The 14,828-nt window shown below is 43.4% G+C and overlaps 1 protein-coding gene across 1 annotated transcript; it reads left to right on the top strand.

The window, feature by feature from the left end:
* The first annotated feature begins 603 nt into the window (after positions 1-603).
* cmtm4 (CKLF-like MARVEL transmembrane domain containing 4) lies at positions 604-14,607 on the top strand. Its single transcript, XM_079284118.1, has 4 exons — positions 604-1,505; positions 6,670-6,846; positions 11,728-11,826; positions 12,383-14,607. The coding sequence occupies exons 1-4, from the start codon at positions 1,320-1,322 to the stop codon at positions 12,545-12,547; spliced, it is 627 nt and encodes a 208-aa protein (XP_079140244.1). The 5' UTR covers positions 604-1,319; the 3' UTR covers positions 12,548-14,607.
* Positions 14,608-14,828: the final 221 nt, after the last annotated feature.

The raw sequence follows: 14,828 nt of genomic DNA, 5'->3' as shown, positions 1-14,828 counted from the left end.
GAGTCTTTTTTGTTTGTAGTCACCCAGCAAGGCCACTTAAAGAACTGAACTCTCTTGAACTGAAATGACTGTAGTGACTGCACCACTTTATGAGGATAATGGCTGTTTGGATGCAGTTATTCACATATCGGATAGACTTTTGCAGCTCTGCAATCACCTAGACAAGATTATAATACCCCTAACTACCACAAGAGGGCAGTAAAGTACACTGAGTCGCAGTTCATTCAATTTCAAGAAAGTTAGGCGTATCCCTGAATTCTGAAAGTTTACTTGATCTGACATCTGATAACAAATCCAAAGTGTTTTGTTGTCACACCTGCATCAATCAATTTTGAGAAAATAGCTGTAGCAAAGCAGTCATATTCATCTGTTATATTTTATTATTTAAGCTTTTGTTTTAGACACATAATAGGTTTTTCAAGATAATACAGCCCAAACTTTTAGCATCAGTGCAGTTAAATGCTACCCCGGAGGATAAAGTAGCTACAGTATAAAGTTCTGCATCCACACTGTAATCCTGTGGAGAATATAAATACTTTCATCAGGCCTGGCTGGAGGGAACGAGCAGGACTGCAGATGGCACGCAAACGGTGAGGAAGGACCAGTCCGAGAAACAGGAGAGACAGAAACAATGCAGCAGAGCCCGGTCCCGTCGGCGTGGTTCCGGCTGGATTCGGTTTACAGGCTGTTTGGGAACACTTAAAACGGGCGCAGAGCCGACGCAAGAATGTGCCGTTTTCAGAGGGGCGGAGACAAGCTTCCCTCGCATCCATAGCGAGTCGAGCGGTGCACGGGCACAGCCTCACTGTGGGCTGCCGGAGAGAGACTGTAGCCGAAGTTTACAATCGGAACCAATAAGGTCCTATCGGTTCTTCTGGGCCACAATGGGTGGATGTTTTTTCGGCCGCAGAGAGGAGTCACACAGCCCCCGGTAGGCATTGTTTCGGTGCTGCTGAACTAACCACAATCGTCCACGGTGAGGTGACACTAGGATTCGTACAAGTCTGCCCGCTAACATAGTTAGAAGTGCGGTTCTTTACAGAGAGACTCAACCAGGAGGAAACAGCGCAGGGTTACATAAAACGGACCCCAGCCTGGTTTTGCAGCGCGCAATATTGAAAGCGCACCCGTCGCGGCTGTCTCCCCCGTAGGGTGGCCATGAAGAGTGGACTGCCTGGTTTCTTTTCTCCATCCACTTCCAGCCTGCACGGAACAAAGTGTGCTTTTTTGAAACGCAGCCTGCGCTCGTGAGGTGGATCCAGGCGGTTTGTGTGTCGTAACGTTGCCAGTCGAGAGTCCCGCTTCCCCCGACAGTCATCATGAGGACCACCGAGGAGGCAGAGGGCTTTGACGGCGAGGCCTCCAACACGTCTATGATCTCCGGGGCCAGCAGTCCGTATCAACCCACCACCGAGCCCGTCCATTCGAGGATTGTTTTGGGGGGGATGCGGTGCGACATGGAGTACCTAAAGTCATACTTTGGGATTTTAAAGATGGTTGAAGTGGTAAGTTTGAGCACATCACTGCAATGTCCATAGATGTAGCTACAGCTAGCCTGCACATACAAGTGAGTACAACTGTGACGCACCGTTAGTGGATCACATCCACTGAGCAGCTGCAGCCACGAACATATGGACAACATGGCTCTGCAGGGAAAGTGCTTTTCTCCTTTTAAAGCAATACTCCAATATGTTAGCATTAAAACCTCACAGTTGACTTCTATCTATCTCTGAAGTAGGAAGCCCAAAATGTTAATTCGAACAGATGTGGCTCTACAGGTCCTGGTTTACTCTGCTCCACACCCCCGAGAGTGGTTAGTAAGGGTTCATGCTAACAGTATGCCTACCACACCGGGGTGAGGATCCCAACTGTCAATTTAGCTCAGCTGGTCAACCATGAATGACTCTTATTTTGAAGGATGCACATTGGCTTCAACAAAATGGTACAGTCTTTAAGTGGCGTTATCCCCAACAGTACCTTTTTATTATTATTGTATTGTGTAGTATCTCGGTAGGAACCTGACATGTTTGCAAGTCGATAGAAAATGACCTCAGATGTGTGCCTGCCCTCTGCTGTTCCCCTGCTGCTCTCAAAGTCCTTAACTGTGAGGCCACTCGAATAAATAAATGCATATTCACTGTTTTCTTTTTCAAATCAATATGTCTTAACCAGATGTCTGAACTGAGACAGAGGCACCAACAAAAGGCCCCTAAAGCTCTGGCAATTCACCAGAGGAGGAAATATCTATCGAGCCAGAGCCATTTCTTCTCTTGTGGTGCCAAAACACACAGGCCTGCACACACATGATGTGGTGTGTCCACAACAGGAAAAACCATATGGAGTTGAGGAAGCTAGCAACTACCTCTAACAATGTTTGTGGATAGCACAAGCAAACTAGAAGTCCAAAAACTGCAGAGTTCTGGCTTCTCTGCTTCACTTTTCAAGCTTAAGTTTAAAATGCTCGTGGCTGTCTGAGTGTCCCACTTTTCGAACAGACGTGCACAGTCAGCCTGTGCAGTTGCACACACCTGTGATGTTTACTTCCGAGTACGTGAGAAGGAAGCCGTCTGTCATCAGTGTGGGAGACGTTTGGAGCAGCCACTAACTCAGAAGACGATTCATATCCACGGTCTTCCTCAAACAATCTCATGTTGTCTTTGACTTGTCTGCTGAATGACGGAACAGACTTTTTATTTCTGTATTTCTTCCACATCCCCCAAAGCTTTGTCTAAATAAAATACAATCTAAAATTGGAAACTTGATTTGATTGAGACACTAACGGGATTACAAACTGACGAGACATTTGGTTTCTGTGCATTTCGGTCAACGACTAAAAAGTATCACGGTTCAAAACCAGCCTTTTGTTCACAACCTTTACCACCAACGCCCCCCTGATACAACTAGAATGTAAATGCTGCTACCAGAACAGCACAACGTAGCACAGAAAGAAAGAATGCCATGCAAATATTGCAACTCTGCTAATGTACTTTTTAAAACTGATGAACAAAACAAGTGCACACCCATCTCTCTGTGTTCCTGAAAGATCCTAAATATTTTTCATGTATATGCAGTCACATATAACAGCTATGGCACAGCTAATGTAAATGCATTATCGTACTTCCTTCTGTTTGTGCTTTCTATCTACTTGAATGGTTTGTTCGGCGCTGATGCCGACTTTCCGGTTTGAGCCGGTCAAATCTCCTTCACCGCCAAGGACGGGACCATTGAAAGTCATCCAAGTTTACACTCGTTACCTAAGAGGAGGCCGACAAGGCTTTGCTGCCATACGCTAATGGCTTCACTGGCTTGCATTTGTATTGTTCTGTCCTCTTTAATAGTTTGTCTCCGTCCCGGTTGAGGCTGTGTGGTGATCTTTTAGAACTGATTGATGCCGATACAAAGCCGACTGCATGTGTTGTACTGGTACAAGGACCTAATGCAGGAGAGTTTCTGCTTGATCTGGAAACACTGCGGAGGAGGTTTTGTGCCTGTTATTCACATCACTGTGTTAACGGAAAGTTGCTCCGTGGCTGAAAGGGGGCGGTAGTCATGTGTTGTTTAATAGACCGTCTTTGCACAGAAAGAAGTCGTATGGAGTAATGGTGAGCATCGATGCAAAGTTGACTGGTCCAGTACACTGCATGCTACAGGCTGCTGATCCGTACTGATCAGAAACAGCCTCCCAGTAGGATGTAACCTGAGCGAGGTGTGTCCATCTTTGTCCCTCTACTGTGACTGGGTCAACAAAGACCAACTGATATTCAGCGTATGACAGGAAACTGATACCTTGTCGGACCCGACGGAACACCAGTGAAACCCTCTTTGTTTCCAAACAAGCCTCATGTCTTCATGATGATTAGCAGTTCACTCACGATGGTTTTTGAACCCACGTTTGACGATTCTAACAAGTGATAATTAAATATTATGCTACGGTGGGTTTTTTCAGTCTGTGGATGTTTTGTAATGAAGTTACCAGATGCTCCTAAATGTCAGCGAGCACTTCCTGCTCTGAGAGAGACTGTATATGCTAAATTCTCTTCTGGTCGAAACATTACTTACTCGGGGCTTGATGGGAGACATAAAGACAACAAGGACACATTGTGCATGCATGTGGGGAGAGACATGCATGCTGTTGCCTGTACGCACGGTAACACACACTTACCTTATTCCCTGGGGTGAAATATAACCTGCATTCAGGCTACTTTCTCCATCACATATATGATTGTGGGCGGCTGCTGAAGCATATTCGACAACTTGGGGTCATTTGTTTTGTGCACGAGGTCCCACAGCAGTTGGGGGTGCAGCATATAATGTTGCGTAGTCTTCGCAGCGAGGCCTATTTGCTCCTTCATTCATTTTCTGCCCAGAACAGATGGTGTGTAAGACGGGGATCTGAGTTCTAGAGGCCTTTTTAAAGGCAACTAATCATGTGCATAATCCCAAAGATAAGGATTTGTGTGCATTAGGGAGAGAGAAGAGAAGGAGAGTTGATGAACAGGTTGTGTAGGGGTGAAGGTTGAAATCATTACTTACACGATTGTCCAGTAGTGCTCTGTGATCCCCTGTGTCTGCCTGACACCTGCTACAAATAGACCTGGGGAAAGCAATACGCTTCCTTCAAGAGATATGACATCACCCCTAGGCCCATGCAGCCCTCCACTCCCATTTGGGTGTAACCTTTTTGGTTGTGTTACAGTCACAGACGGACTGCTATCCAACTGCATGCTCTAATATGCCTTCAGCAGCTGCACAAAATATGAACTTTTTCATCACGTTGGCCGGACATCGGACGGGCTTTCTCTGGTCTTTGCTTTAGCGTGTCACTGGTAATGTGAAAGCTGGACATGTTCTGTACATGCTTTGCTCTCTAGGATCTGTAGGTGTTTCCTGAACATTGGACCAAGAGTCTGTCACAAGCAGGAGAGTCACAAACGGTGGAGTCTGCGCATTAATCTGGATGAACAGGCTTGAATGTTGAGCTGCTGACAGACAGGAGGAGGGGTCGTCTGCTAATGAGACCGTTTGAGTTTGTCCGCAAATGTATTTGTTCAACAGTGTCGAGCAATGCAACTAGCTGTGGTGGACTCGAGATCGGAAGAAAATCTATATTGGGTTTCACAAACATTCCTCGTGTTAGGGTTTTAAGAAGTACTTAACTTTGAAGCTTGATGGACACTCTGGAGTCAGATTAGCGCCTTAATAAACAAGTTTCAAAGATCCAGATTCAAGCTCTTCTGAGAGTCTCAAAGACTTTTCTACAAAAGAAACGGGCCAGCGGTCTTATCTCCAGAAAAGGCTTTGTTGTATAATTGGTTAACTTCAATTACTTCCAAAAACGTTGTTCCAAAAATAACTGAAGTCCCAAATAGGCACACAAAAACAGGAGAAATATAAATTTGCAAATAACTATTCCCCTTAAGTCAGTTTGTCACTTCTCAATGATGAACTTTGAGATTTGTGACCAGACCAGTCTCCATTGCCCTTCTTACATCTTCTATGAATAAGGCCTATTTTAAACATAACCACACATTCACAGATGCAAACCGTAGGCGACGTCTCTCATTTCATCTTCATATCATCGATGTTCAGAACGGAGCTTTGCATGGAGACCACATCTATCTATTATTGTCGCCTCATTTGTTTTAGTGGCAAAACATTTGTAAGGATTTAAACATTCTCTTGAGATGGGGCTTTGTGAAATAAATAATATTAATATTTATGAAATAATGTCGATCGATATTCTTATTTATACAAACTAATATGTGAAAATATAAACAACCCCAAATTCATCTTTGCAACTACAGAAAACCCCAGACCCACCCCTGTACAACCCACGCGCTCACGACTTTATGGTCTTTATTTAAAAAAAATCCATTTCATCAGAGCTGGCATCATTACCCCGCAGCTCGGTATCAACCTGCCGCGTCTCGCTGATGGAGAATCAGCAGCTTATGAAGCCGCACTTCAGTCAACTCCGTCCTGTACCTTCAGTGAACAGAGGGGAGATAAACACAGATAAGACGCAAGGCCTGCCATAGTGTACATGAAACTGCTCTGTTGGGCACAAGTACAAAATGAGTTTGATACAAGGAGTAAAAGAAAAGCTCAAAATGTCGCCGTGGACTATTTTCTTACAGTTTAACCTCCCATCATCATCCCTCAACTCATACACATCATGACACAATGTATTGTAACAACGGTTAATACAAAATGTAGAACCTGCCCCTCTCTGGTAGAGCGGATCTGGTCTAAACTGGTTGAAATGTGGCTGCTTCAGGTCGGTAATATGTTGCAGTGGCATTCTCCTGGTTCTGTTACGTCTCCGAGCCAATCGGTAATCTGCGTGTGGTTTCGTCGGAGGCTAGATGGCAAGAGGAGCACCTCAACAGCAGAATTCTTCCCATACTGTGGTTTGTTGATGGATGTTGGCTGGAGGGACGCCTCTTCTCGGGCTGCCAGGAGTGAGACATCAGAGATGGGCTCACGACCTCTGGTCTATTCATAGGACCATCCCTTCATCATCTGGAAAGACACTCACTTAGAGTTACAGAAATGGCTACAGTACCCCTTTCATCCTTAAGAGCAGTATAACCAGGAGTCATTTATTTCTGTTGTCTATTGAGGAAAGTATAACACTGTCTCCTCAACATCTCCTGTTCCTCACTTTAGGTCCTATCACTCATCGGATTCATCTGCATAGAGACTATCATGATGTGTTCTCCCTGTGGCGGAGTGTACTTCTTTGAGTTTGTCAGCTGCAGTGCTGTCGTGGTGACAGGAGTCCTCCTCCTCATCTTCAGCCTCAACCTGCACACCAAGGTGCCCCACGTCAACTGGAGCCTCACGGTAGGTACAGGCGGACCGAATGTGACATCCGTAGTATGCCATTAAAAAAAAGTGATATTAAATGTATTCATGCTCAGGCTTAACACAAGCTCATTCTACCAGCAAAACTGTGAAACTTCAGTGAGGATGGAGCTGGTTGGAAGTGCAAACGGTTTCAGTGTTTCCTCCAGGACAAGCATCGTCGGCTGTAGGCAAATGAGCTGGTGGGTGTTCTCCAGCAGATACTGGTGGCCTGGCAGTATTGGCCTACGTACACACGTTGGTGTGTTCTGAGCTGCTGCCAAGTATCCTTTACAGAGAGGAGTGAGGAAAAAAAGCCACACAGTGTGCATACTGTAGTGAAGCAGTGGATGTTAAGCCAGATGTCCAAATCCAACCACAGCTATCAGATCGCTTTATGGCATCCTTGGTACAGTATTCCACCTCTTACATGAAGGGAGGGAGGGAGGGCCTTTGGCTTCTACTTTTGGTGGAATGAAACCTTTTCACGGTCTCGGAGTGGCAGTGCTTATAATCTTAGAATCCGTTGGTTCTTTTTCTTAGATGTTCTGTTCATTTTCTCCGGAGGCTCACTGGCATGTCTCATGTCGGCTGAATTATTTTTCCATTCGGGTGATTAATCGCCAAGAAATGTGCATTTGTCAACATGTATTATTTGTGTTGTGGGTTGCCATTAGACTTAGAGGAGGTTATTCTTCAAAGAAGTTCGACTGGTGGGCTTTTTTAAAAATATAATTAGTAATTACATGTATTTGGATGACAACAAATTCTGTGTTGCAACACAAAAACCCTGTTCACGTTTGGTGAGTGAACTGTGGCAAAGACGGACTTACAGTTTGATTTCACAGTCTGTGCCCTGTGAGTCCAAGCTGTTGTAATTAACAAGCACATGATGCTCAGTTCCACTCCACAGTTGTAGGCTGCACCCCACGCTGTTTATGTCTATCAAGTTCAAAGCTGCTCCAGTCACATAAGGCCTCTGGGAATTCCACCATTAGAAAGCTTTTCACTAACTGTTAACCCCTCTGCTGCCTCCCCCCCGTTTCCAAACTCTCCACCGTGGACTGACGCTGCCATTCCTCCCCTGTGAAGTGAGCTGTTTTATAATGCGGTTCGAAGGAGGGTTTTGATCGTACAATTATGTGCCATGTGACCCCCATCTCCTCCAATTCACCCTCTGTGATGACTTTGGCAGCACAGAGGGGGGAAACACAGGTCCTGACCGCCTCCCCCTCCCCTTCAACAAGGAAATGAACGCAGTCCAGGCGTCTTGTTATGAAGCCACTTGGTGACTTTTTTTAGTTTTTAAGTTGAACTTCAGGGTTTAGTTCACGCGACTAAGCTTGCCTCGCACAACCGGCTAGAGACATACGGGCAGACTACTCGGTGCATTGTTTTCCAAATAACTGTCGGCCACGCTGAGGGGGTTGTGGGACAGAAATGGGGCGACCGTAAGGACGCACACGGGGAGGAACATTCACAGCCTGAAGGGGAGGGACGGGGAGAGAGGGATGGTGTTGTTGTTCTCCCATCAAAAGGAGAGCATCGGTTTGAAAACTCTGCCAGTGTGTCCAATATATTCTGTTTTGTTTTGTTCTGGGGACAGACGGTGTCTCATCACCGTCAATGCATGAATGAGTTGGGGATGAACGACTGGGCCTGTCGCATCCTGACACACGAGGAGCGCAGCGCTAAGCCGCTGTCTGTATCTGTTCGTGTTCCACAAATGTCTGTACGAGTTGAAGTTTTTAGATGTCGTGAAGATTGCTTCATTTTCTGTGTTAAATAGTTTTCTGCTTCCATATTCAGTGTATTCAAGTTCCATAAGTTTAACTGCCGACAAAACATACAAAAAACTACATTTTAACCACGTGCTTAAAAAACATGAGTTTTTGAACTCCAACCAATACTGAACTTAAAACTATCGACACCTTTGTTTTTTGTTTGTTGACATTTTGGCAAATCTGCAATTCCCGTTCACATTGTAGAGATGACAACTATTCTGATAAGTTGTTACACTGAAGTCAGAATCTAAGATCTTATCTACAATAAGAGCTAAGATCAGACTTCATTTGATCTATTATTGATTGTGATTTCTAAACAGATGTATGGGTGTTTGTTTTCATTCTTCAAATAATATATTTGTATTCAATTTACATACCTTTTTGTCAAAACCTGTACTGGATAATATTGCAAGTAAAGATCCCCGTTTTGATCATAACTTACCCAGTATGTCGTCTTTATGCATGTGTGTGTTAATCCTTTCCTGGATGGCCCCGTGTGATTCTGCCAGTAGTGATCTACATCTCTCTGCTGAATCTGCACACACAGCTGAGGTTTGTGGTTATTATTAGCCATAGTCATTCATCTATCATCAGCTCAGACCATAGACCACTCTGCTCATGTTGTATTTACTTTACCTACAAGCGGAATCCAATAAAAGCTTTCTTTGGTTTTGACAGCTGAAGTTTGCCACCCAGGCAGACAAAAGGCATGAAATACTTCCCGACTATCTTTATTTGTCTTTCAACAAGAGTCGGGCGTAGATGTGAAAGCCCGGAGAGACGTTGTATTTTTGCATGAAGCTTTCAAGCTCTGTGGGACTTCATTCGACTGCCAGGAGAATAGATTTCATAATTAGTCGTCTTCTGCGTCCTCTAGGGTTTCCATAGTTGCAGTCCAAAGACTATTTCTGGCTTCTATCCTGAGAGCACAACAGAAACATAGAACCACATACAGTTACACGGAACAACATGTGGTACAATGAATCTCTTAACAAGCAACATTTTCTTTATTTTGTTTTGCAAAAACCCGATATACAAGCAAAAAACTAAACTATTACTGACTTCTGATGACATCCCTGATCCTGATCTCTTCTGTAAGACAACTTGTTGGAGTTTACTGTTAAAGACCACATTGTTGATACAGATGAGTGTTTACAAAGGCACGAATGGGGTAAAATATCATTTAGGTTTGTTTTGTATATTTTTTACTGCTGTGTTGTGGATCCTGTCTTGTTACTTGTAGCAGATAAAGTCACGGGGCTTTGTGCTTTTGGACAATGTAAGTTGGTCAAGGTTGACAGAGGTTTCAACTGGATTGTCCAACTGCTTGCTATAAGTACTAGATCTCTCCCCGTTAGTATGGTGGACAGTATCTCCGGGTGGGAGTAGCTCAGTTGGACTTGACCTGGGTTCAACTTAAACTCAGTTAATTTACGTTTGTTTTTTAAAGCGTACGAGTTTGGTTCAACGTTCTGAATCTCAGCAGATAGAGAGAATACTGTAAAACCATTATACCAGCCAATAATGAGCCACAGAGCCAGTGGTTTGGTCCAGTCTGTGCTCGTGTTATTTAAAGTTGTCCAGAGTGCCGGCCTGGTTCAGATGTGGAATTTGTGACCTGAGTGAAGCAGAGAGGCTCAGGGTCAACTTCGGGGACTGAGCTGACTGGATCTTGAGAGAAAATGGGATCTGAAAGCTGCAGAAAAGCCTTTCTACTCCTGAGAACGGGACACTGGAATGTTAAACAGTGTTTCCTGTCTAACCAGTTGGGCCAGATGGATGGGAGCGTGTGTTTGTATTGGGAGCAATGTTTGTCGTGTGCATCGGAGTGTGTCTTTGGGGATGTGTATGTGTGTGATGGGTGGGGTTATGATTTCGTTGTACATAGCATGAGGTGTTATGGTTCCATATGAATGCATTACTGATTCAATTGCACGATCAGTTGCAGTTTTTCTGCCCTGCTGAGTTGTCTGTTGTGTCTGTTTCAGCCTTTGCATCGCCGCTGTTGTATGAGCGTTGTGTGTCATATGAGAGACCACGTCTGTCATGATCACTATCACGCATGTGATCACGAGGGCCGTGCACCAGCCGTGCTGAGCGCCTCGTTATTAACCCTCCCGTAACTGCCTGCTCTGCTGAGAGCAAGAGTGGAACATCAAAGGGTAGAATCTCTTTCATTCCCCTTCTCATGTGTAAAAAAAAAAGTGGGGGATGGAGTGAGTTGTTTGTGTGTAATATGAGGTGCTCGGTGGCTTTTAAGTATGCTGTTGGTTTCTTTGCCCTCCTGCAGTTTTACAGTTGAGTTTGGCAGGATGTCCTACCTACACGTGGCATCAGCCTTGTTGCTGAGACAAATACAGGTTTGAATTGTGTCAAAAAAAGCCTCAAATGTGTGTGGACTCTAAAAGGGATTCATTTAGCTGTAGCTTTGATATTAGCATTGATCCAGCTTTACGTGCAGCATTATGTTTGGAATACATCTCAGATTTCATAAATACTTTAAACACTTTCATTGATGTGCTTTGAGGTTAAAAAAAAAAAACATCTCCTGCTGTGAGGAAGAATGATTAAAATGTAAAAGACAGGAGGCCACTGTTATAACATTGTTGCTTTGAGTGCTTTCGGTGCATTGAATTAAAGTGTTATTTTAAGCCTCCTGTGTGATCGATATTTTGTGTATATCATTGATGATTTTTTTAATTTAAATATGACATACTTCGTGTGGGGCTGGGGATTGAACCGGAATACATTTTTGGTTTTGACCAAAATGTTTCCATATGAAGAAAGTACTGAAAACTGGTATCGCATGCTCTCTTTTTAAATCGTTTGATCAGATAGTTCCTGATTTATTGTTTTCTTTTTTTTTAGAAAACATGTATATATTCCACAACGTAAGGCATGTACAAACGTTTTGATACAGGTAGTGAAACTCAAGCATTGCCCTAACTGTATAAATGGCATTTAATTTCATGCTTCACCACTGACAACATGATAAATGACAAATCATTTTTTAAGTACTCTGCATCAGCAGCATAAAAATGAGTATTGATGAACATCTGGTTTCTCATGTAACTTTTGTTTTTGTGTGTCCCTGTAGGATCTGGTTAACACGGCTTCCAGCACCTTCTTTTTCTTCTTGTCGTCTCTTGTGTTGGCCTGCATCAACCATAACACTGGAGCTGAAATAGCAGCAGTGGTGAGTAGTCGTAACCATCCTCTTTTGCCAAGATATACAGACACAAAACATGGCAGACATCTTTACAAACCTCCTCTGATCAGTCATCAAGTTTCCTATCAAGGCATATCATTGGTTAACAATTCAGAAATAAATAAATAAATAAAAGAGCTCAGCAAAGATCTCATTCAGGATACCCGACTCGATATCTCATATATGTGGCCGAGCAGAGCAAAATGCAGGAGCTGTTCCTGTTTGTCTTTTGTTCTGACCAGATCATTGACTTCTCTGACTGCTGCTGCCGCTGCCTGGTAGCTCCAGTTGCTGTCTGATCTGATCTGAGCAGATGGCATGTGCTGCCAAAGCAAACCTGAATGCACATTTCTTTAGCACCAGACTATTTGTGTGCATGAGTGTGGGCTTTGAGCAAGCGTGATTAAATTCATTTTTCTGTATGTTTATCCATGCAATTGAAAACATGTAAGCTTTTAAGCCTAATCGTATCAGTCTGTACACGTTTAGTCCTTTGTTCCCCATTCAAATTCAGACATTGTTCTTCTACTTCCTGTTTCCACAGATCTTTGGCTTCCTCCTGACAGGTGTGTATGGTACAAACACCTTCCTGGCGGTTCGGAGGTGGCGCCGTGGCAATGGGTGTCAGGGGGCGGCTCAGACCAGCGAGTACATGCGAGCGCGCACAGCATCTCGTGGAGAAATGCAGGCAAGACCTGAGCTTGCGTGAGAGCTGGCAGACAATCTGACTAAATGAAAGTATTTCATTCAAGTCTTGAGTGGAAGGGCCATCTCAAGATCACCACATGCTTGTGACTTCTCCTGACTAACACCTCGGCTGTGCTTTCTGCCTGCCCAGCCACTGAATGAATCTTCATGTCAACGTCACAGTCTGAGGCTTTGTTTTTCAGGCACCCTGTTATAAAGACTCTGAAGTGAAGCGCTCCGGACAGAATTGAAGGTATTCCCTGTTTCATCCACATGTCTTTCTAAGTCAGTATGAAGGATAACTTCCACGAGGAGCCAAAAGACTGACTTCACTCCAACCGTGCACTAACTAGGTGTTGACTTTTCATAAAGTTTTGTGTTTCACTGTGAAAGAAGTCGAGTTAAAGAAGGTCAACTTTTGTACAGTCTGCTTATTTCCCACCGCTGGCTGTGAAGCCTGTGGTAATAAATGTGACCGTGGGTTCAGGAAACCACTGGACCAGAAACATACAGTTTAGCCTGCAGCACAACAGAAGCACCATAACTTTACTGTTCTTTCTTCGATACTGACATCAGCCTTTGGTTTCTACCTGTGAGCAAGGCTGTAGATATTTTCATCTAAAGATTACACGTGCTGATGTTTGTTTCTCTTTCGTCTTGACTAACTTTACAAATGCCTTTAACATGTGACCTTTAGCCGCTAGTAAGATCTCTCCTTCCAGCAGTTATACAGTAACAGAACAAGGTCATTCTTAACTGCAATAAAGACGGGCAGCACAACAAAAGTTCAACTTTTTGAAATGAGTGAAAAAGATCTACTTACCAAAATAAAAGTACCTTATTCCATCTATTTGATCCCAAAAATATTCACACTAGCGTTTCTAAAATTAGGGCAACACTGAGCCAGGAGTGATGAAGCTATTGGTGGCTCGTTACTTTTGCACATATCCACAGCTTCAGGTAACAGAAATGTTGACGGTGCATCAGTGAGATTCGTTTTGAAATCAGTAGGTGACCTGGTGACCAGTGCCCTACCCCTAATGGACTGTTTCTCAGGTATCGACACACTCCTTCCGTCTTTGAAACTTAAAAAAAAGATTTGAAATGAAATCACAGGGTGCCTCGAACTGAACGTTGTATTTCTTAATGCTTTTCTAATTATTAGACATGACAGGACTATCCTAAAGAATGAAAATTACTGTAACTGATACTTCCATTAAGTGAAGGTAGAGATGGTCGGATGAAAATGCAGTACTTTTAGCATTATTGTCTCAGCTTTTATTAAAATGTGTGCATACATCTGCAGTATATTATCACACTTCATGTATTATGAAATTACTATCAGTCCACATTGCAGCTATTATAAAGCTCCTACATGCAGAGCGCAAAACAGATTCTATTTGTTCTTCTGTTCCCCTAGAACACAAACAAATGCTTTATCTTGAAAAATCACATATTTGTTTTTGAAGAAGGAAGAAATGTAAACTGACTTGTTGGTGTCTGATATCGTTTGAACGCATTGAATTTACACTACAGTTACACGTGTGCGGTTTATTTGTTGTATAATTCTAAATCTCATCAGGCTGAGGTGAGTTTGCGCTGGGTCTAAGTTGACTATATGGCGCCACCTCCTGGTCGTCATCTAAAATGTATTCCTTGTGACTTCAGACACTGTTGCAGTACAGCCAGATACATGTGTTGTTTGTGTGTGTGTGTGTGTGTGTGTGTGCAAGAGAAGGACTAGAAATGTTTGACTGTGGGTTGAAATGAAAATAAAAACTGTATGGCTTCTTAACCAGCCTCCAAAGTTTCCACATTACACAGAAAGTTTGATGAATCAGGCTTTTCTCATGTTTTTAGTAACTTTTATCACTTACAACTGCTGTTTGTCCTGGTATGGCGACCGGTTATGAATAGACAATAACATCTATTCTACTTTGCTCTTTCATGGATGGATTTGTGTCTGAGTGATGTGTACAAATATTCACACTTTGCAGCACAATCACGCAAGTGCATTATGCTATTTGATAATATCAATTTACCATCATATCAGTCAAAAGCGATCAAGCTCCAGCCCTGTATATACAACGTTTTGCTACAGTGTAATGGTCTATTTCTATTTATAGGGAAGAGAAGTTATTTTCACGATAAACGGTGAACATGCTCAGTCTGACTGTTTGGATGAAATTGGAGGGGAGATGCTCTTCTCTTTGCTTTTAATTCTGTGTGCTTTGATTACAGCACGTCTTGAACAGCATGGACCCGTACTAAGCTGTATTTTTGTGTTCAAAACATTTACAAAA

Source organism: Melanostigma gelatinosum (genome assembly GCF_949748355.1).
Source record: "Melanostigma gelatinosum genome assembly, chromosome: 2".
NCBI lineage: Eukaryota > Metazoa > Chordata > Actinopteri > Perciformes > Zoarcidae > Melanostigma > Melanostigma gelatinosum.
Note: the sequence above shows the minus strand (reverse complement) of the source record. Positions and strands in the feature narration are given on the sequence as shown.

Excerpts from the sequence above, each read along its gene's own strand:
- cmtm4 (XM_079284118.1), top strand. The coding sequence starts at position 1,320 with ATGAGGACCACCGAGGAGGCAGAGGGCTTTGACGGCGAGGCCTCCAAC. Across the intron at positions 1,506-6,669 it reads TTTTAAAGATGGTTGAAGTG|GTCCTATCACTCATCGGATT; the intron begins GTAAGTTTGAGC and ends TCCTCACTTTAG. Across the intron at positions 6,847-11,727 it reads ACGTCAACTGGAGCCTCACG|GATCTGGTTAACACGGCTTC; the intron begins GTAGGTACAGGC and ends GTGTCCCTGTAG.